This window comes from Numenius arquata, chromosome 1 (genome assembly GCF_964106895.1).
Source record: "Numenius arquata chromosome 1, bNumArq3.hap1.1, whole genome shotgun sequence".
Lineage (NCBI taxonomy): Eukaryota > Metazoa > Chordata > Aves > Charadriiformes > Scolopacidae > Numenius > Numenius arquata.
This window is the reverse complement of record NC_133576.1, coordinates 12867566-12888936: the sequence shown is the minus strand read 5'-3', so window position 1 is coordinate 12888936 and position 21371 is coordinate 12867566. Positions and strand designations below refer to the sequence as shown.

Sequence of the window (21371 nt, the reverse complement as noted above, 5' to 3'; positions counted from 1 at the left end):
TTTATTTTAAAAGCAGGTCACTTCTCTCATGTACTGAATGATATAAACTCAAACAGCAACGAGAGTGCTGTGGGGGTGAAAAAGGGGAGACTGAGGGTGGCAACTGTTTTAACATGTTTTGGACACTCATGTGGAATGCGCAGTTGGAGATCATTAAAAAAATTATAATTAAGTCTTCCAATTATTGGAGTCTGCCCATGCGAACACCTGAGTTGATGCAAGTGGACTTGAGATGAGCCTAGCTGGGAAGGGGAGATGAGGAGTTACACAAAGAGAGGAAGGAAGAAGGTGGGATGGATTTTACTGGATATGATGATGATGAAGCGGTGATGCAGAAATGACACTTGTTTGAACTTTTTGATTAGTGCCTGGGACCTGTTCTTCCCCCTGGCATTTCAGCTTTAAACAGCCTTAGCTTCTTGCTAGAATAAAAGATATAGGTGAGGAGAGACCCCTGAAGGTCCAGCTGCCTGCTCAAAGTGCAGCCATTTTTTAAAGCATGATCAAGTTGCTGATGGCCTTGTTCAGCTGAGATCTGAATATTTGCAGGGAGGATGGGCATCCCACACCTCTGAGTACCTGTGCCAGAGCTGAACCTGTACCCTGTGAGATTGCTAATGTTAAAGGAATGCTTCACTTTGCTGTGACTCTTTAACATCCTTGCCTGGATAAGGGAGGCACTGAGGGAGCTGTGACTGGGGCAAATGGGGCTCTGATGCTTGGGGAAGGGAGTAGGTAACCAGGGCTGGGGTGGTGGTAAAGGCAACACAAGATATTTTATGTTGGCCCTAGATGTTTGTCAGTATTTACAAGCTAAGCCATATATAGTAATTAGAAACTAAAATTATTAAATGTCATGGAATGCAGAATGTAAGGTTTGGCCTAAAACAGTTACAGGATTTTATAATGAGTGACCCTCATACCACTCTGTAGGGCTGGTCCTGGGAGGTCACGAAACTGAACAAGGCCAGGCAAATCCCTTCCTTCCTGTCATGGTGCAGAAGTGGAGTGACTATTTCAATGCATGTTCATTTCAGTGGTTTTCCCGGGGCTGAGGCTGCTGTGGTAACTATTTGCTCTGTTCTGCTCATGTTTATAGAGTCGGTATCAACTGCATGGGTTTTGTGTAGCTCAACAGATGAGCTGCATAGCTCAACTGATGTTGAAGCTACTGTGGATGGAATGGGTCATAGAATTGTTGTGGTTGGAAAAGACCTTAAAATCATCAAGTTCAACTGTTAGCCTAGCATTACCAAGTCCACCACTAAACCATGTCACTCACCACCACATCTATGCATCTTTTAAATACATCCAGGGATGGCAACTCAACCGATTCCCTGGGCAGCCTGCTCCAATGCTTGACAAACCTTTCTTGTGAAGAAATCTTTGCTAATGTCCAATCTAAACCTCCGCTGGTGCAGCTTGAGGCCATTTCCTCTTGTCCTGTTGCCTGGTGCTTGGGAAAAGAGACCAACCCCTACCTCGCTGGGACTTCCTTTCAGGTAGTTGTGAAGAGCAGTAAGTCTGACCAGAGCCTGGTCCCAGCTAGAGCAGCAGGCATAGACCATCAGAGAGACTTAAGATCACGAAGGTGATGAGCCTGGGCTGCACCACAGAGACCTGGGCACAGCTTGGAGAACACCTGGGCATCGTGCTTGCTCTTGCCTTGAAATCCAGATGCAGAGAACAAGAGCAGCCAGTCGGCAAAGATGTCCAGGGCCCTTTGGCCTTTCAGACTTGCAGGGGTGGGAACACGGTGCTGTGGCTGCGCTGTCCCCACAATTTGGCTGATGGTCACGGCTGAACTAAGCCGCCCCACCACCACCACCCCTGCTGCTGGACTCAGAGCACCAGAAGACGCAACGCCGCACGGCCTGCCCACTGGAGGGTATTTCCAGTGTGCTCGGTCACCCCACGCAGAGGTGGGCGGGTGGCCAGACGCGGCTTTGACTCAGTGGCCCATGATGGAGGAGCTCAGCGCCCACCTCTGGGTGTCTTCAGAGGTTGATGGCAGTGCCTGGTCACCAGCCTCCCATGTGCCCCTGACAAATCGGCTGCGTGTCCCCCAGCTCTGTGCCTGGCCCAAGCCTCGCAGCCCTCCTGCTTTTTTTGGGAAGCCAGCTTGGCTGCCCCAGGGCACAGGGCCAGCCATATCTGTGGCAGTGGCATGCTCCACCTTCGCTGGCAGAAGGGAGGTGAAAAAGCCCAACTGGAAAACACCTGAATTTGCTACACTGGTGCCAGAGGTGGAGGTTTAATCGCTGCCCTGGGGGGGCTTGGCAGCTGGGCCGAGCACGAGCAGCAGGCGCCTTGCACAAAGAGAACGGGGGGAAAAGCTGGAGCAGCTTCACTTCCCTGACCTTGGCTTTGGCAAGAGGCTCCTTCCCCAGCCTGGATGAGTTAGGCTTCAAGGGCAGACCAGTTTGCAAGACCTTGCAGACCTCTCACCCTCCCCGCCTGACACACGAGCAGATTGGAAAACCCATAGAGAGTCCCTGATGGCTCCTGCCCAGCCCCCGGCAGGGAGGGGAGGCAGGGCTGAGCCGTGGGGCGCCGGGGTGGCCAGGGGCAAGCTGGTGCAAGGATGGTTTTGAATAACAAGAAGGTCACGTCTGCAGTGATTAAACAGCACCGGACCTTGAGTGTCTGTCACCAGTCGGCCGGGTGTCATCGCACCACTGGCGGGTGTTGTTTTGCCTGTGGTTTTGTCACCATGCCGGGGAGAGTATGTGCAAGCGGCCCCGAAGGCAGCCTGCGTTTTGTTCTGCCCCTTTTTATGTGACTTATGGGCTCCGAATAAGGCTGTGGGCTCCCTTTTCTTTCCCACCCAGAACCTGAGGGCTTTCTGGGACTCTCTACATGTTGTCTCCTCTGAGAGACTTGCAGGCTGAGTGTTCCAGTGGTTTTCTAGAGGAACAAAGGATTTTTTTAGGAACCAGTTTGGAAACCACCTCGTGTGGCATGCTGGAGGGGTCAGACCCGTCCTCAACCTTGCAAGCACAAAGGCATTAGAGCAAATATCTGTTCGACAAGCCTTGTGCTCAGGAGGTCCAAAGTGGTGGAACAGCCACCACTGGCAGTCTCGTGGCTACGTCATACATAAAAGCACTTTCGTGGCGGGTCTGGCAGGAAGGCCAGCACTTACAGCAGCTTCCCCTTGGCGCAATGGGCTCTTGCCACACAGCTGAGCTCATCCTCCTGACTCTTTTTCCACTCTCAGAGGATGAGATGTGCTTCTGGTGGCAACAGCATCTCCTTTAACCTAAAGCGACAAGGAAGACTTTGCATGAGATGCTCGTGACTCACTCCCTCCCAGCCAGCAAAGGGACCTGAAATAGCAACAATCCCCGAGCAGACAGGCACAGAAGGGCTCCCAGAAGACAAAGGTCACAGGGGACAGAGGGACGGCAGAGGCATGGGCCAACCCACACATCTCCTTTGCTGGAGGTGGGACCCCAAGGCGGAATGCTGAGGGCAGGGCATGGGACCAGCTGGGGATGGTGCCTACCAGAATTTGGGAGCCTCCATAGACCCCTACAGAGCAGTTACCTCGCTTAGTGCCAGGCTCTGACCGAAGTGGATTTTTTTCCTCAGTAATCCTTCATTTTCATGAGACCCGCTAATTAAGGAGAAGAAAGGCACTAGTCCCTCCCAGGGACCTGCTCCCCAGCACTGTTCCTCAAGGGATAAAGCACTTTTCTGCCAGACCTGACAGCAGGCAGCTCTGAGCCCCTCCACAGCAGTTGCTCTCCCCCGACGCCATGGCCTGAAAACAGGAGGAGGGCAAAATACCCCCCCTCCAACCTATTAGACCTCTGAACAAGCCGATTAGCCAAAACACGGAGGAGATTAACCCCAATTAGGGGGAAATGTATAAACAAACATACTCAGCAAAGCATTTTGGTTAGGCTCCCCAGGAGCCCAGCTTTGAACACACCTCCCAGGGACCTCCCATAGCTCCTGCTCACAGCTTCATGCTCCTTCCATCAGATCCCAAACAGTACTGATACTTGGGGCCCCTTCTGAACTTTCCTACAGTGCCCTGCTGCAAGCCTGCCCAGACCCTGCCTGCTCTTGCTTCAGATATTGCTGTCCCTCTCCTCTCCTCTCCTCTCCTCTCCTCTCCTCTCCTCTCCTCTCCTCTCCTCTCCTCTCCTCTCCTCTCCTCTCCTCTCCTCTCCTCTCCTCTCCTCTCCTCTCCCTCTCCCTCTCCCTCTCCCTCTCCCTCTCCCTCTCCCCTTCTCTCCCTCTCCCTGCAGCTCTCCTCCTTACTCCATGTGCCACCCCAAGACCCTCTGGACCCCTGGGCTTTGCTGATGAAGAGTGTGGTAAATGTTCTGTATCTAGGAAAGTTTTACTTCCCATAGGGAATAATAGAGATCCCTCTCATCACACCCGTCTTTCCTCCCATAAGATCATCTGTCTCCCTCCTTCTTTCACCTGGCTTCCTAAACATGGGAACACCTTCACTTGTGTGAACTTTTGAGCTCTCTGACTTTTCAGAAGGCTGGAAAGCAAATACAGCCAGTTTTCCCAGCTCTGGTAACAGCAGCAATGGGATCTTGCATTTCTATGCTTCCTTTCACTTTAAAAGGCCCCAAATTTCCTGCATGGTACACAAAAAAGTTCCCTCTGCCTCCAGGAGGCTTGTGCTGCTGTCAGGCAAACAGCCAGTTCAAACAGCCCAGAGGGGAGATCTGATCGGGAAGGAGATACCGAAAAACCGCTCCAGTGAAATGCCACCGGAACTTTCCTACTATAGCTGGAAAAAAACCTGTGCTTCCTAAGGACCACAAGACTCCAGTCCCCGTGCCTGGGAAAGTTAGTGTCACCCCCCAGAGGCTTGCCCAGCCAGCATCCCCATGCCCAGTGCGCTTGCCAAACTGGATCCCCGATGTGCAGAAACAAGCCAGAAAGCGAGGGCTGGTTTGAAAACCGTCAGCCGTGAGGAATGGGAAACCTCTCCATAGGCAGCTCCTCCCAGTACTGTTGGAAAGAGGAGGTTGAACAGCTAGCAGAAAAAAAAACAAAACAAAAACACAGTAGTTTTTTAAATGTTAAAGAAAAAAAAAAAAGAAAGGATTCTTGACAACGTGTCACGTACATGGACTGGAAGCCACAGCTGACTGGAATCAGGGTTAAAAATAAACATCGGCACTAATGGGCTCAGCAGCCTTTGGTGAATGAATCCCAAGGTGAATTATGAAATCTAATACGCATTCTCTCCCTAACAAATGTGGTTTCTATTGAGGGTTGTTTACCTTGGTCTCCATACCTGCCGGACATAGGATACTACTCTCAGGTTTCACAGCTAATCAGATCTGGGCCTGATGGGGAGACAGCCAAGAAGCCAACAGAAGCACCATTATGGAGGCTGCAGCTCCACACAACTTCTCAGCAACAGCACTGGCCAAAGGAGCTTCTGGTTGTGGGCCTTTGCCCAGACATATGGACCCAGCTAAGCTGTGATGCCACTTGGTGAAGCTGGCTTTCAAATAACCTCCTGAAAACCTTCATTTGTACAACACCTACCTGGCTATCCATGCATATATTTGGTGATATGTATTAGCTGGCTTTGATTGTCTACATCCAACTGATGCCCACCTGCATTACCCATCCCTATAAATCTGATCTGGCCAAGGCAGTGTAACAGGGCAGCGTTTCTGTTGAAAGAGCCAGGGCACCCTATGGTGCTCATGATGGCTTCCTTCCATGTACAGGAAGATGGGCAGCACCTGATCCAGAAAAAAAAACCAAAACAGAGCAGCACAGGCAAGACGGCTGGCTGTACAAGAATTATTGTCTCAAAAATTCACAAAATGTTATGAACCAACAAGTTTATACTCATCTGACCTGTGCATGGCATGGCTGGGGTGTGTTTGATCTGATGTCAGGAGCCCTACAGTCAGGTTTACCACATTGTCAAGCTACAACCTGAAATGGCTGGGAAGAGTCTCCACGCAGCTCGGTGCTGTTCCAGTGTCCTAAACTGGGTGCACAGACAGAGGAGAGGGGGAAGAGTCTTAGCAGGCCATTGGATTTTCATCTCCCTGGCTAGGCTACTTTCCCCTGTTGTTTTCAGTTGTAACTACAGCTAATCCTCCAGGCGCTTTTTTCCTGTTTCTTTTATTTTTTTTTTCCTTTAAAAATACTTTCCAAAAGCAAATCAGTGCGACAGCCAGTCTGAAACGTGATTGTCCCCAGCCTCCTCTTTCTCACACGTGCTTCCCCACATGCTCTTACTTGTCTGCTCTCCCATTTTTTTGGGGAGGCGATTGATCCCCTGAGAGATTAAAATAGGAATGAAGAGAGATTTTCCTTGGAGAGAAGAATATTTTTGAGTGACCTTTCTCCTCCTTGGTGAAAAATGATGATCTTGGATGAATTGCTCCCAAAGCAACAGATACCACTTGCAGACTTTGAGGAAAGTTTTCTCATTACTGTAGACCAGGGGGTCAGGAATGGCTCAGCCACACTGCTGGCATCCAGCGCAAGCTGGTGGAAATAGTGTGATTGCCTGAAAATATGAAGGTATGATAGGAAAGAAAACTTAATACTGGCATGAGCACCCTCAGGATCTGCTGGGGAAGATCTATTTTGGTCACAGACAGAGCAGTCAAGGCAGGATCCTCACCACCTCCTCTGGAAGCAGTCAGATAGCTACAGTTTGTCTGAGCCTTCCTCTTTTGCATTCTGGATTTCAGTTTGGTTTTTTAATCAGCTCTCCGAAGTCATCAACATCTTGAAACCCCCATGTGTCATTACTGGCATTAAGGAACTTGCACCGGTGTCAGCAGGGTCCCTTTTCATGCCCTTATGAGGTAGCTGGTTTCATTTTATCAATGAGGTTGTGTGAAATCCCCAAAATGCTACCAAATTTGGAAGAAGTGCTAAGCATCTCTTCCTCCTCTCTGTGCCTCATCCTTGGGTTAGCCCCTCGCATGAAGCTCACCACTCACACTGCTGCATGTGCAGGATTGCTGGATCCTCAGCAACCATATGAACCCACCTCCCCAAAACATCCACCTCCCAAAAGCAATCGTGCTATAAGAGGACTTTTCTGTTTGTATTATCCTTAAGGATAGCCCTGTCTTCACACAGTATCAGTGGAATATTAACACCTGAACACTCAGGCAAGATCCAGTTGCTTAAACACCTGACCACAGATGTCTTACAGCTACAGCTGTATAAATACAGCTACATAAATACTATTTTGCCCGACCACCTTTCAGGCTTGAATAGGCTTGTCCTGGTATCTAGGGAGAGCACAGCAATGCTATTGATCTCAGGGTATCAGTGGAACCTCACCCCCTGCTGCCAGCAGCTCAACATCCTGGCCATGCCCTAAAGGAGAGCAGACAGCTGGCTCTGGATACCCTCCAGCAGCAGCCTGGGAAGGGTGCAGCAGCCCCCAGGGACAGGGCTTGCACCTTCTGCTCAGAAACACTGGGAAGGGCAGGTATTTTGCCCAAGGGTTCATGGAAATTAACTGAACTGCCAGCATCCCAGGGAAGCAGCTTAGGATGTGCCTTGTGGGGCCATATGATGTTCTCACAAGGGATGGGGGAGCAAAGCCTCCTAAGACATGTTTGAGAAAGGCACCTTGCTAGAGGCAAGCTAGTGGAAGGAAGGGGTACAGAAAAGCCTTTTCTTTCACAGCTTCACTCATACCACACCTCAAGCAGGAAAAGGGAGGCCAGTCCCTCTCTGAATTTCTGGGTAACATCTGTGATTTGACCCTAACAAAGCTTGATCCATCATGCTGAGGGACAAGTGTCCTCAGATGCCTTGTGTTGTGTTGTTGTTAGACAAGCAGCTCTTCACAGGTCAGTGGGATGAGTTTCCACACTCACCAAGTATGGTGAGGACACAACATTCCAGTCCCTCAGAGGTGAGGCAGGAGTCTCATGTTCACGGGAGGGCACAGTCAGAGGGGGACATTTCATGGAACAGGATGTGGCGCAGGCAGGAGAAGAAAAGCCCTTGAGTGCCTCAGCAACCTCATAAGCGAGTGCATGGCGTATTCTACCTCAGCCCTCTGGTTCCCCTTGAAGCTGTTCCTGATGTTTGGTGGGACATCTCCCGTGCACCCTGGACAGCTGTGATATAGGTTGAGACTGTTCAGCACACCACTGCTTCTATCCCCTTTCCTGCCAAAAAAGTGAGCAAGGGGATTTTTGCTTTCCTTCATTGTAAAGCACTTGGGAGCGGACAGATTTTTCTATAAATGGCAACTTTTTGCTGTGCTATGGGGAAAATTATGTCACCCTTGGCCTAGGAGTGCAGAGCTAGCCAAATTAGAGGTACTCTGTACTCACATCATTCCCAGCTCCTTAAACTTCCCATCACCATTCAAGGCTATGCATTGGGGAACGCAGGACACGGGGTGAGATGTAGGAGGAGAAGGGGTTCTTAGGAGAAGACCAAATCTCAAAACATCACATTTGCATTCATTAGGAGGCAGTAAAGAAGCTAGGCAGGCAGGACAATTAGAGATAAGGGCTAGCAACACGCTGTTCCCAGCCCAGTGTCCTGCCTGCTGGTAAAAGTGGGGGTGCAGCCTGATGCATTCTTGACATTTTGTTCTCCCAACTGATGCCAGCTCAGTTCTTATCAGATATCTTCACGGCCAATGATTTTTTTACAGTGGATAACACTGCTGAACTGCACAGGAAAAAAATCATAAACCTCTGTCCTAAGCAGCTAAGCAGAATGTTCCCTTCCTGGCCTTCATATGGGGGTGTTTTTGGCTTTACCTTTTCCACTCTTCTTCCCTTAACCTCTTTCCTGCCCTGGACATTTATGGCTCTGACCCAGCATGAGTTGCATGAAGATGAGGAACCTCAGACCAGATCCTTCCTCCACCCTCTTGGTCCAGTCTGGCCTCCTCTTCCACAAACAACCCAGACTCACTCCCCTTTTTCTTTAAGACTGGACACACTCTTTGTTCTTTGCTGGTCAAGCCAACTTTAAATTGCAGGCCCAGCGCATCCAGCAGGCAGGCTTGCAGCTGGGGCAGGAGGGCACAGCCAGAGTGGGGGACTGCTATCAGTCATCGGTGTGGCAGTGGGGAGAGGTTGTGCCTCGGTCCAGAACCCCCAACTCTCCATGGCAGGAGAAGGCCCCTGTCCACCCTTCCCACTGAGGAGAGCCATCCCCATGCCTGAGGATGCTCCTAGCTCTATAGTTTCCATGAGGATTCTGTGTCTGCAGTCTTGGTGGTGCTGGCCAAGGTGGAGGTGCCCCAGGTGCCCCTCACCATTTCAGATTTAATGTAGGGATCACCTTGCAGCCAACAGAGCCACCTCTGACAGGAATCTGACCTTGCACACACTGGCCTGATCTCCCAGCAGAAGTGGCACCTGAAGCTCCCTCCTGAGCGGATTTTGGCTGAATCTCAAGGATGCTTTTGGTGCTGTTCTTCCTTTACGCTGAACTACTTGAAATTGGGCTTGGTGTCACCATGCCGTGCAAGAGACACCCTCCTTGTTCTGCTCTGTATCCAACCCTGTTAAAGCAATATTTGGGGAGCTCAGTTATGTGTGCTGAAGCCAGGGAAGCCAGGGATTCAATCCAATTGTTTTCCCTTTAGATTCTGTTCTCTGGGATAAGGAAGCTTTCCAGTAAGCGATCATACCCCACCTTGCCTAGGGTAAAATGTGATGGCACTGTTAATGCAAGCAAGGTGCTGCTCTGCCCTCCACCCTCGCGTATGACAGGTTGAGGCTTTCTCAGGACTCCCTGGAATGGGTCCTCACAGGTTAGGCAACAAGGAGCATGTTAATTTTGGCCAGGCAGTGGCACCTTCAACCTACCCTGGGCTGCTCTGCCCTTGGGGGAGGAAGGAGTCTGGAGGAGCTGGGCAGAGGAGGGCAGTGGGCTACCCATCCCAGGGTGCTGAGCCTGGGATTGCTTGTGGTCTCAGGCTCTTTGCAAGAAATCTGCAGATCTGCCTTTTTTCTGCTCAGCACAGCTCTCACTGCAGCCTGCCCGGACCATCAGGGCTATATCTGGCAGGTACCAAGCCCAGTCCCATATCTTCCTTTCAGATCAAAGTGGGAGAACAACAGCAGAGTTTGTTAGTGCAGGGCACCACTATAAACAACCAGAACAACCCGCCTGGAGAGCAGTGTCTGAGAGCTACTGTAGCACCCACTGCCATTGTTCAAACTTATAGGGCTCCTCCAGGACATAAGCAATTGCCACCAGGAGCAGATATTTTCCTCTGATGGGTATTTCACAGACCCTGTGGGGCTCAGGGATCTCTTTCTGCTGTAGCACTTCCCTGCTCCCTAACCGCAGATTCTGGGGGGGCATTTGTTGTTTCATCTTCCTTGTTTCTTTGTACTGCTTCAAATCCCCCATGTCTCAGGGGATTTGAAGGTCTTTCTCTTCAGGTTTCTGTCAAAGGTGATGATGTCATCAGGCAGAAACTCACTCTTCATTATGTGCTCTGTTGTAACATATATAATTATTATATAACGTATATAATAAGTATACTATATGTACATTGTCTGTGAGTGTGTGTATATATCCATACATATACAAACACACACGTGTATGCACATACATATATCTCTGTCATCTCTGTCTATATTTATACACGTGACACTGTACTCACACATCACTAGTTGCTCTGCAGTGCTTTCCAGTAGAAGTGTTCTTGAAACTGTGATAGCAGCATATCTGGCAGATGAGCTCCATGGAAGCTTTCTGAGCCAGTTTAGGCCCTTCTTTGAGTTTCTTTCAAAACAAGCATGATTATTTTCCATTTTGTCCATTCCTTGATTATATTGGTGATGATAAGTATCAGCAGCCACCAGTCTGAATCTCTTCTGTGCCGCTGCTCTACCACAGACTCACTGAACTACAGCCAGTTTCAAGCATTATCATATTACACCATCAGATATCAGGCTACATCCAGCCATGTTGATGTTTTTGTGGCTTTCATGGCTTGCCTAGGGCCCACAGGTCTGCGTGCAGTCATCCTTGGCCCACACGTGTCACTCTGCAGGTCCTAACTCCCTTTCTTGCAGTGCTGTAAATTCCTAGCTCTACAGTTTCAGGACCCTATTCACCCAGCCGTAGCCAGGCTTGTGGAGGGGATGCGCTGTGTTGCTTGGCATAGCCGGGGTTAGCTCTGGCTCTCCAGCAGTCCTTCTTGTTTTCATTTCCCGCCATGGGCTGGTCTCCTCTAAGGGAGTTGGCTATGCTCCTCTTTTCCTTTCTCCTCCCCTAAAAGTACCAAACCTATCAAGCACATCAGAGCCAGCCAGTTTAAGAACTAGGGCTATTTCTCAAGGCATATTTATTTCCTCGCACCTTGTACAGACACAGAGTGAAATAGTCTTTGACCTTGCTCTACTGCTTCCTGCAGCCCCAGGACTCCAGTGCAGCTTTAAATGCCCCATCCCTATGCACTGATGTTTTCTCTGGATATTTGGCGCTATGTGATCATCAGAGATTACTCAATAATTCAGGTTTTAATTTGCAGGACAGGGACATGTGGTCAACAAGGGGGTGCCTTTCTGTTTATTGCACGCAAATTCTGCCCCTTCTTTGTCCCAAGAAATGCTTCCCAGCGCCCTTCAATACAAAAGCCTGGAAGCCACAGGACTGCCAGTTCCAACTACTTGCAATAGCAGGACTAGATCTGCCAGGTGAAATTCCAGGGGATGAAATCATATCCCCACGATTCTTCCCTATCTGACCAGGACAAAGTTTTTTTTCCTGGCTCACATCTGGATGCTGGTTTACCCTTGAGTATATGAACAAGATGGACCAGGGAGGTCCTTGAGAGGTTTCCCAGCTCAGCCTCCACACATACCAGCTGGTCTCTCTATCTGTGGCTAATCTCTAGCACTTCAGATAGTCAGCCAGAATTGTCCTGATTTTACAGGAAAGTGTAGCAACAGGGAGCAGTTGAGCAAGTGGCTTGCAGACAGAGACAAAATCTAGCCAGACTGCATGCCTTCCTCTTGACCATGGGGATGGTAAGCACATCTGTGATGGAGAAGGAAACGTAAAGAGTGCTCTTTGCACCTGGATCACAGCTCAAGAGAAAAGGGAAGATGTAGCTCAGTAGTTGCTCCTGGACACCAGGTATACACTGCTACAGGTGCCACAAGGTGCAAGGACACCGGCAGTCAGATGACTCTGCAACCCATTTCCTCTCTCCTTCACCCCATCATCTGTGTTGGGGCCCTGCAAGCGCCTAGTGAGAGCCACATGGTCAGAACTGTCTTTTTCAGCAAACAGGGGAAGGCACGCTTTTGCCAAGGGCAGATGGGTGGTGAGGGCAGGGACAGCTCACCTGGGCTAGCTGCTGCACGTGGAGCTCCTGGCTGGCTCTTGTTCCAGGGGTTAGCTAACGACCACACAAGGTCGTCAGCCAGTAGCCAAGCTATGTCACTCAAGATCCATTCAATGTTCATACATCCAGCATCCAACGTCACAGCCTTGCTTCCTTGCCTGTTTTCCCCACCCAGAGACCAGCCCCTAGCAGGAACTGGCTGTGGCCTCTCTCCAAAGCCCAGAGGAAACTTGCTGGAAGACCCTGGTCCAGTGTCTACTCAAGACCCCAGCAAAGGCAGCCTGAAAGAGCAAGGTGCAGTGTCTCAGTCATTCAGGCGGACATGATGCCACCGGTACATACCAATGCTGATTTCAGTGGTTAACATTGTTTGCTTCTCTGAGGGCTGTGTTGGCAAAAACATTTGATCTCCCTAGCAATATAAATGCACAGCTGCTTCCTCCAAAATAGGAGGGAAATGGAAGGGAGAGGAGTGAAAGTGTGTGCATGTTTGTGGCGCTTGTGCTGCAGAGAAGGAGAGAGAGGAAATGAGTCTTGGTGCAAAATAGAGGAAGTGGGAGAAAAACAACACAAAGCAAATGCTGCATCCATTGAACGGGACTTGAATTGGTAACTTGGCCGCTGTTTGACTAACTTCTGCTATCACTAAATCCCATTCTCCTTGCCGGGAAAGAAACCCTGCAACTGTGCATTGTCAGCGTGACGGAAGAAACAACGGCAGCTGATGCTGGTTGGGTCAGTATTACTCTCAGTCTCACAGACCGGCCTTTGTTCCAGAGCGGTGACAAAGGGCTCCCTTCTTTCTTTTACCTCCCTTGAGTTGTTCATAGGCATATTGGAACAGTGCATGTTTTAGACTGTATCAGCTATGGGTGACATGCCTTGGCCAGCTCCCATCAGGACCTCTGCCACCCCTACCCCTTGGGAGGTGCTCCACTCGTGCACCAGTGCCCTCCACGGAGGGCATAGGCAAAGGCTCATCTCCTTATCGCTTGGCAGAGCTGCATGTCCCCAGGAGCCTGTTGGTACTAAGCACAAGCACAGGCAGATCACAAGCCCTGAGCCAACAGGTCCGCAGGATGCCAGCAGCGTGCCTGGTGCTCCTATTGCCTTCTGGTTCATCTCTCCAGTTACCCTCAGCACCTCCTAAACTTGTAACTTGGGCACCCTGCTCTTGCGCCTCTCCTGGCAGATGAGTGCAGAGGAAAGGGTGTTAGTGAGTCTTAGCTGGCGTTCATCAGGGTGACCTCTTTCTCCCTCTGCATGGAAGAAAAGACTTCAGAAGCTTTTGACAGTGCCCAAGAAGAGGCAAGTTACCACTGCTGGTGTAATCCCAGCCTGTGGTGCATGCTTTTCCAAGATGATGTAGCTTCTCAGCCAGTGATCTTTGGCAAGCAACTGTGCCCAGCATCTGGCAGAGGGAGAGAGTCTGCAGGACATTGTGGTGGGTGGCAGAGCTCTTCCAGACAGGGGACTCAGCTAGAGGACATGCTTTCCATGTTCATCTGTCCTCTGGTAGCCCCTCTGCTACTGCCAGGCAGTGAAGGTCTTCCCTCCCAGAATTTGCATGTTGTAAATGGAGAGCACACACAGGGGCAGTATCTGAAGACCTGAGAGTGGTGCACCCGCAAGGCCGTTTGATGTGATACCAGTATTCCCAGTCTGTGCACTCTGCACAGCTCTAGTCTAAGCTATCAGAGTGACAGGATTATTCCAGCCACATTTCTAGTGCTCTTTAATTTAGCAGCATAAGGATTTCGTTACATTCTCATGTACCTTCAATACATTTCTCATGTTGTTGGTACAGAGGAATGAACCTGCACAGAGACATACGGAGACACAAAATAGGGCCCATGCCCTGATGCACACAGGTCCTGACATACAAGAAGACATATTTGGAGGTGTATACACAGAGAACCACTTGCAAAATACCAATCTTGCATGGACAAGCAGACCAGTACACGGAGGTAATGACAGAGACACAGCTATCTTCTACTGCTCTACAAGAAATCCTAAGCGTAATTGCCCCCCAAGGGAATCTGACAAAAGCAGCATAGTACACTAGATCTGAAGTTTATGTTTCAGTGTTTCCCTTTCAGAAAACAGGGAAATATTTTTTTAACCTCTGAGAGCAGCAAACAGAAGTGTATGGAGGAGCCAACATAGGTACCACAACCTCCGCTACAGTTTTGACCTCAGCAGGAACATCACATGCTGGTCACTGTGTCTGCACACAAGCCACACCACTGGGCGATGCCTGCTCTCAGGGACTTCCAAATCTGTCTTTGGAAGTTGTGTCTCCAGGTCACATTTGTACAGGGTAGCGCCACTACAAGGAGTTACCTTCCTTGAATGAAAGATGAACATTTCTGAATGGAAGTTAAACATGTGGAGCTGACCACATCAGTCAAAACAAGGAGCTCATGACTAATGCTCTCCTCCTCTCTCCTTACGCCTTCTTGGGAGCTGATTTTTCCCCTCTGAGCTGTGTCTGATGCCAGGCAACACAATTCACATGAAGCCTAGTAGGCACTGGTGCACGCATATGAGAACAGACCTGCCTGTGTCCTGAGGCCTCCACAGGCAGCCCAGGAACACAGCTCAGACTCTCCTCTGGTGTTTGGGTCCTAGATTGTTATTTTTTAGAGTAGGAACGGGCCAGATGACCAGGCCTCATAAATGTAGAGTAAGTTCAGGAGAAAAATGAAAAGGGAAGATGAAAGATGCTTTGTAGTGCAAGACATCTGGCTTAATCCATATGTCTTGATTTCCCTTACCTTGTGGGCTACTGTCCAGAGCCCCATGAGGAGCCATGGTAATATGTTGACTTGTATCAGAGAGTGTGCAACAGTAAAGGTGGTGCCAAATGTGTGCATTTTAGGGAGGTCAGCAAAAAGTCTCCTCTTTATGCTAGTAGCAGCCACCCATGCATCCAGATCACAGGAGCAATGAGGCCAGGGACTGTACTTCATAGCTCATGTGAAGCTGGGCAAAAGCACATGACCTTGAATCTATGACATCTGGGGAGGATTGACCTTCTGCAGCAGGAATTACGAGTTACCTACAGCATGGCTCAGCTAAGATTTCCCACAATAGAGCAGGGAGAAGGGCTTAAGCTTATTTGAGATTAGTCAAAGGAGAGATAGTTTGTCTCCAGAGCTGTTTTTTACGGTACACATCTGAAAACAGTTTACATGTGGCTAGAAGGAAGCCTCTATGTTATTGTGGTTAAAATGACCGCTTAGTATCTAGCTTCTATTTTAAGTAGGTGATGCATATATGTTCTCATGCCAGTACTCTTCAGTCTTTTAGCTGAAATAGCAGTTCTCTTTCACTGGGATTTACCCATCTGATGTATTAATAGACAGCAATCATATGCCCTCTTAACATTCCTTTTGCTAGGCTAAAAAAAGCAAAGACTGTCTAGACTCCTACCATCACCTCTCTCTTTTCCCCCAGATCACTCTAGTGCCATTCTTTGCACTTGTTAAGTTTTTCCTCTCTCCTTTTCCAGCTTATCTGGAAAGTACTTCTCTCCTCCTCAGTACTGGCAATGTCTCCTTGTTTTGTCTCTTCAGCAAACATCTACTTTTCTTCTCCAAGGTCATCAGTGAAGATATGAAATTAACTGGTGCCAAAACCAGTCCCTTAGGAATTTCATTAGCAATTGCCTACTACTTCGTGTTTCAGGGTCTCTTCATTAAGCAATTCGTTACCTACTTTTCAGTTCAAGTGTGAATCCCTGTACTCCCCTGTTTTCACAACTTTCCAACCACCCTCTGTGAAACCTAGGTACATTTCACATACCACATAACCAATCTTTTAAAAATTATCTATTCTCTCCCCCTAAGCATAAAAATGATTGAAAACCTTTACCTTTCAAACAGCCATGCTGAATTGCTGGAATAATGCTGAATTGGATAAAAAGAAAAGTTGTTCTAAGCCATTGGGTCTGTAAGTAGCCACAGCCCTTTTTTCTTCCTTAATTAAGTTTACTTAAAATTGTTGATACTATGCAACCATTCAACCTTCAGTCAAACAGGCTGACTGAACATCAATGCTATGGGATTTACTATTTGATGTGTCTCTGGGAACCTTCTGATCTTAATAATCCTTATGAGTTTTGCCTTGACCTCTGATGGGATTGTTTCTATTTCGAGACACTTTTAGCCATCAACTTGTAATGGCCTTCTTCTACACTGTCTTTTCTGCAAAGTGAGGCAAAATTTTTGGTTTCTGAGGCGTACCTTGATCTTAGCCACACTGCACAGAGGTCTGATCTCTTGCCTTGTTCTTTTTGCCTTTACAAAGAACTTTCAGCAACTCATAACTTCCTCTGCCAGGCCTATCTCACCTTGATTTCTGCCAACTGACGTGTCTTTTTCCCTAAACTTTGTGACCTCTGCAGTGTAGATTTCGTTGCTGACCACTCCCATATTCCACTGAGGAAATTTTTTCTCCAGAGACAGACACCTTTTCTGCATGTTCTCCCTCCACTCTTGCTCAGAAAAGCAAGTTAGCTTTTGCAGTGCTGAGCCTGAGTGTCTTGCACATACAAGTACTTGTGGCTTTTAGCTCAAATTCCTTCACCACTTCAGTCCCATTAACTTCTCTGATCATTCAGTTTTGAGGCTGAAAAAATCTTAGCTGTGGCCCCGTGATATTTACTCTTCCATTTAATTTAAACAGAATCAGTCTGTGCCCAGTCAAGGTTAAAAGTTATCTTCTGCCACATTGTTCTGTAATGTCTCACTGGTTACCAAGACCAGGTCAAACACAACAGCAGCTCTGATTAGTTTGCTGCTTCTTTAGTGAAGAAATGTCAGACAGTGCATCCAGGAATACCTGGGCCAGCCTATGCTAGTTACAATTAGTCTCCACTTAAGAAGGTAAAATCTGTAGTAATGACAATCCCTGGTACTGGATATCTTTCTAAAAATATTAGAGACCTTCATCAATATCCTGATGCAACCTTGGATAACTGCAGCAGAACTACAGTTGGTTTTCTTCAAGGTGATTTAAACCCAAACTGATTCTGTTTTATCACCTCTGCTGCTTCTTGTTTCTTCACACTCAACAATACCATGAACAGACAATACTACCACATACCCCACTTTTCTTTGTTCTTCTGAGAAGCACAAATCCTTCAGTGTCTGTGGCCCAGCCATGCCAGCTGCCCATCCTGCCTCCAAAAGCCCTGGAATACAGTTTCGTACCCTAGTTCTTAGTCTAAATCCTGTCTTGGCCGTCTCGCTCCTAGCAGACTGTGTTCCTCCACATGCACACTCAAGCTGACAAGGAGACCCCTCTTTCTCTAGATGTCTTCAAAGAGGCAGCGCATTGCTGGCAGCAGTTCCCAAAGTACCTGTAATGTTTGTGCCATGGATTTGTACTTTTTCTCTTAGGACATGTTTCACTGAGGTATGTAAAGCGCCTTGAGCAGTATCTGCAGTCATCCTTCCATTTCAGTGGGTATCTGGCTCCCTTATTTGTCTCAACATGAAGGGAATCAGTAGATTATTCTCGCTTCCCATCAGGATCCTTTTCATTTCCAGATCCCCTTTGTAACAGGGTGATGCTTTGTCTTAAAGCATCCCATCCCCCCTCATACAGGCCTCTCTTTCATGATGCTCTTGGGGGGTCTCCGGCTCCATTTTGTCCCTTTTCCTTGCCATTTGCAGCTACTCCTGCAGCCTCTCCTCCTTTGCAGGTTCCAGGACTCATGCTTCCCTGGCCATCCCTCATGCCATCCCCATCTCCTCTTTTCATTCTCTGATGGGTTTAGTTTTAACTTTCTCCTTGTTGCTTTTCCTCCCCATTCCCAGTCCGCAAGCTTTTTCTTGAACTTCAAACGATGCAGTAGCAAGGAAGAACTTGCTAATGTGCCTGATAAGCTCTGCTCTGATGTTTGCTCAGAAGGTACGGTAGGGATGACCTGAGTGCACCCGTCTCTATACAGAAAACCTGAACTCCCGAAAAAGGGCTCGGAGATTTCTTCTGCATGGAAGCTGTAATCCTAGTTTAGCCTTACCCACATACCAGTTCTGAGGTGGCATGCTGTCTTAAAGCAGCAAGGGCGGGCTGCAGCAGTACAAGGCCAGAATACGCAACTGCCTTTACCTCGAGAGAGCAATTCCCGTTACAAGTCTGAGTTGGGAATCTCAAGGAATCTCAGGCCCCAGAAGGTAAGCAGCTACTACTACATGCATGGTACATCATGAGCTGCCAGAGGGGTGGGGGACTTAGATTATATGTCTCTGTTGTAGGTATCTCCACCTGGCCATGTTGCCTAGACTCCCTGGTCCTAGACAACTAACTCAGGTGGAGGCAGAAACGATGGACACATCTTCAGCACCTAAATCCAAGTGCCATACCTCCTGCTCCCCTCTGCTAACACCTGAACCGCAGTTCTTCCCACAGCTCCCCTGCCTCTTTGGCCTGGGTACCGCACTGTTCAGCACAGCACCGCTGGGTAGCATCTCTCAGGTGGAGCACATGTGTTTCCTCTCTTAAATTTCCACCCCAGACAGGGCTGCATTGTCCAGGGCGAGTGACATGATGCTCCCACTTGCTGGGCTGAGAAGCAAACTGCCACAGCACAGCAAAGAACGGTGGCAGCGTCACGGGACCGTCTCCCCTCACCTCCCATCAGCCTTGCTCAAGGTCACGCCGCGTGGCAGCAACAGGAATAGACCTCACGAATGCCACCTCCTTATCCCTCTTGTCCCAGGGCCAGGCCCTGTTGGGAAAAAGCAATATCCATCCAAGTGCGGCAGCAATGGCGGCGTGTTGTTGTGAAGCTCAAGAACAGGTTAACATTTGTGCTGAAACCCCAGCCACGCACACAATAGGCAGCGCGAGGTGCCAGCTCTGGAGGCTGGAGGCCTTGGGGACACGTTGTGCTGGAAACGCTGGGGCCCCATCCAGCTGCGCCAGCACTCCTTCGCCCGTGGGACTTCGAGTTCCTCCCCGGGAAAGCAGCAACGCCCAGCTGACTGTGCTCCAGCCCCGGCAGGAAAACACTGATTTACGGACAATGCCCAGGCAGGGTGATTAATCAGCCCCTTCAGAAACGCACCGGCCGACGCGTGAGCCGTGTGTGCGCCGCACTGCACACCTGCACTCCCAGCTGTATTTTGTGCTTATATGTAAAGGTCTGTGTGTTAGGGATGCTTTCCCCCGGAGAGACAAGGGAGTAGTACGGTTTTTCTCCCCACACCTGCCAGGCAGCTTCAGCTCTGCCCCAGAGGCCTCCTGGAGGAGACTTTGGGGGTCATTTACCCTCACTGAGACAGCTATCAACTCCGGTAGCACGGCCTTCGAGAGCTTGAGGGGTCTGGGCACCCAACCACTAGGAAGTAAAATGTGCTTCTTTGGCTTCAGTGGAAAAAGGTCAGGGAGCACAGGCTACTGCCAGCTAATGAGAAATTAGTCTGGACAATTAATCAATACACAATCTCCTCCACTATCATATTGATGGAAGATGAGCTCCATCCCACAAGAAGGGCAAAGGCCATTGAGCTAAACCATTTAGCGACATTTATTTATATCCTCGGTGGTTCAGCAATTTGAGTTGATAGCATCAGGACCTCAAGGCCTAGGCAATATTGTCCAGCTGGAAAAAAACCCACTACAGGTACTACTTAACAGAAAAGTAGCCTTTTAATGGAAATGAACACTTCAAAAGGCAAATGCATTCATTTTCTCTAATTTTTCAACCACATGCATGTGAGCACAAAGAATTTCTGAAATGTTCTATGCAAATAGTCCAAAAAAGGTAATTTTTCTACGGGGAATATTCAAGAAAATATTGACAAGGTCTCAGGGCATACATTACTCTCAGTTGCACCAGAACGCCCTGTTGTAGAAGTCTACCATGAAGCATTAAAAGAATTTGTCCCTCATTCATCTGTTGTAAAACCATGCCTTTCCTCCAGCAGGCACAAACTGCTTTGTGAGAAACCTGGCCCTGTAGGTAAGGTGAGTTCATGCTTGTGTAATTAGAGCCTGTGTTGAAACACATAACGCACCAAGGGACAAAGATGATGTCACGGCACAGCTGTTTCTGCAACAAGCTGGTTTCCTGGCTCCCTGACACAAATCCTGCTCTTGCTGAGCTGCAGTGAAGAGGGTGGTAAAACTGTCAGTTGGTGGCTGCGGATTGTCCCTGCCTGGTGTGCGTGGTGCTTAGGCTGTCCCTGCAAAAGCTAGCACAGCCCTTCTGTGGCACCCTCCGCCAGACCAAGTAACCAGCGGAGAAAGGGACTGGTGCTCGCAAAGAAGCTGTTTACTTACACAGTTGCCTGCTGGGACTTATTTACAGAGCCCTACTGAGAGCCACCAAAATCTGCTTGTATAGCTCTGGAGACAGTTCAAATCCTCTGTTCCCAGACCAGTGATTAACGCTGTATGGAGAGAAGTTAGGACTGAGGATAAAACCGAGCTTTCAAAACAAGGGCCTCTGATCTCAAACTGAACAAACATTTGCCCTTGCCTATGTCAGCTAGTCTGATTTCCAATAAGAGAGCAGATTGCTTTGGAAACCACAGCCATGCCGGTGAATTACCTTCCTACTAGCCAGAGAGAGCTGCCTCAAGCACCTTGTCCTGCTTTCTCAGTCAGGTCCCAGGCAGAGCAAAGTATGCTCAGAGGTAAGTCTCCCAGCTCAAACCTTGGCAGGAACAAGGCTACGCTCTTTAGAGCCCCACCTCCTCATTAACCCTTACTTAAAAACAGCCACAGGGCCAACGCGTGCTCAGAAGGTCCACCTGATCCTGCCAGCAGCAGATCCGAACACAAAAGCATCAACGCAACAGCTAAGCCCACCCTTTGAAAGGACTACAGAAGCCAGAACAGGATTTTCTCACAGTTTGAAAGCATCTCTGGACAGGAAAGACTTAGGTGTATTGCCAAAGATGTGCTCCATGTAAACAGGGTCTGTGGCAGCAATACACAGAGCGCTGTGATAACAACAGCCTGAGGCACGGTGTCAAGATAGCACCGTCCTCTGCAAGACAGGACTGGGCCTCCCCCACTGCCCTCTCTGCCATACACAGAA

The 21371-nt window shown here is 49.0% G+C and overlaps 1 protein-coding gene across 1 annotated transcript in view; it reads right to left on the bottom strand.

Moving 5' to 3' along the window:
* Nucleotides 1-13536: 13536 nt before the first annotated feature.
* Nucleotides 13537-21371, bottom strand: part of CD58 (CD58 molecule) — a 70400-nt gene continuing 62565 nt past the window's right edge. Inside the window, exons 11-12 of the mRNA XM_074161998.1 lie at nt 14078-14130; nt 13537-13572 (exon numbers count right to left, since the gene is read on the bottom strand). Of these exons, the coding sequence (XP_074018099.1) occupies nt 13537-13572; nt 14078-14130 (89 nt within the window). The remainder of the gene's footprint in view (nt 13573-14077; nt 14131-21371) is intronic.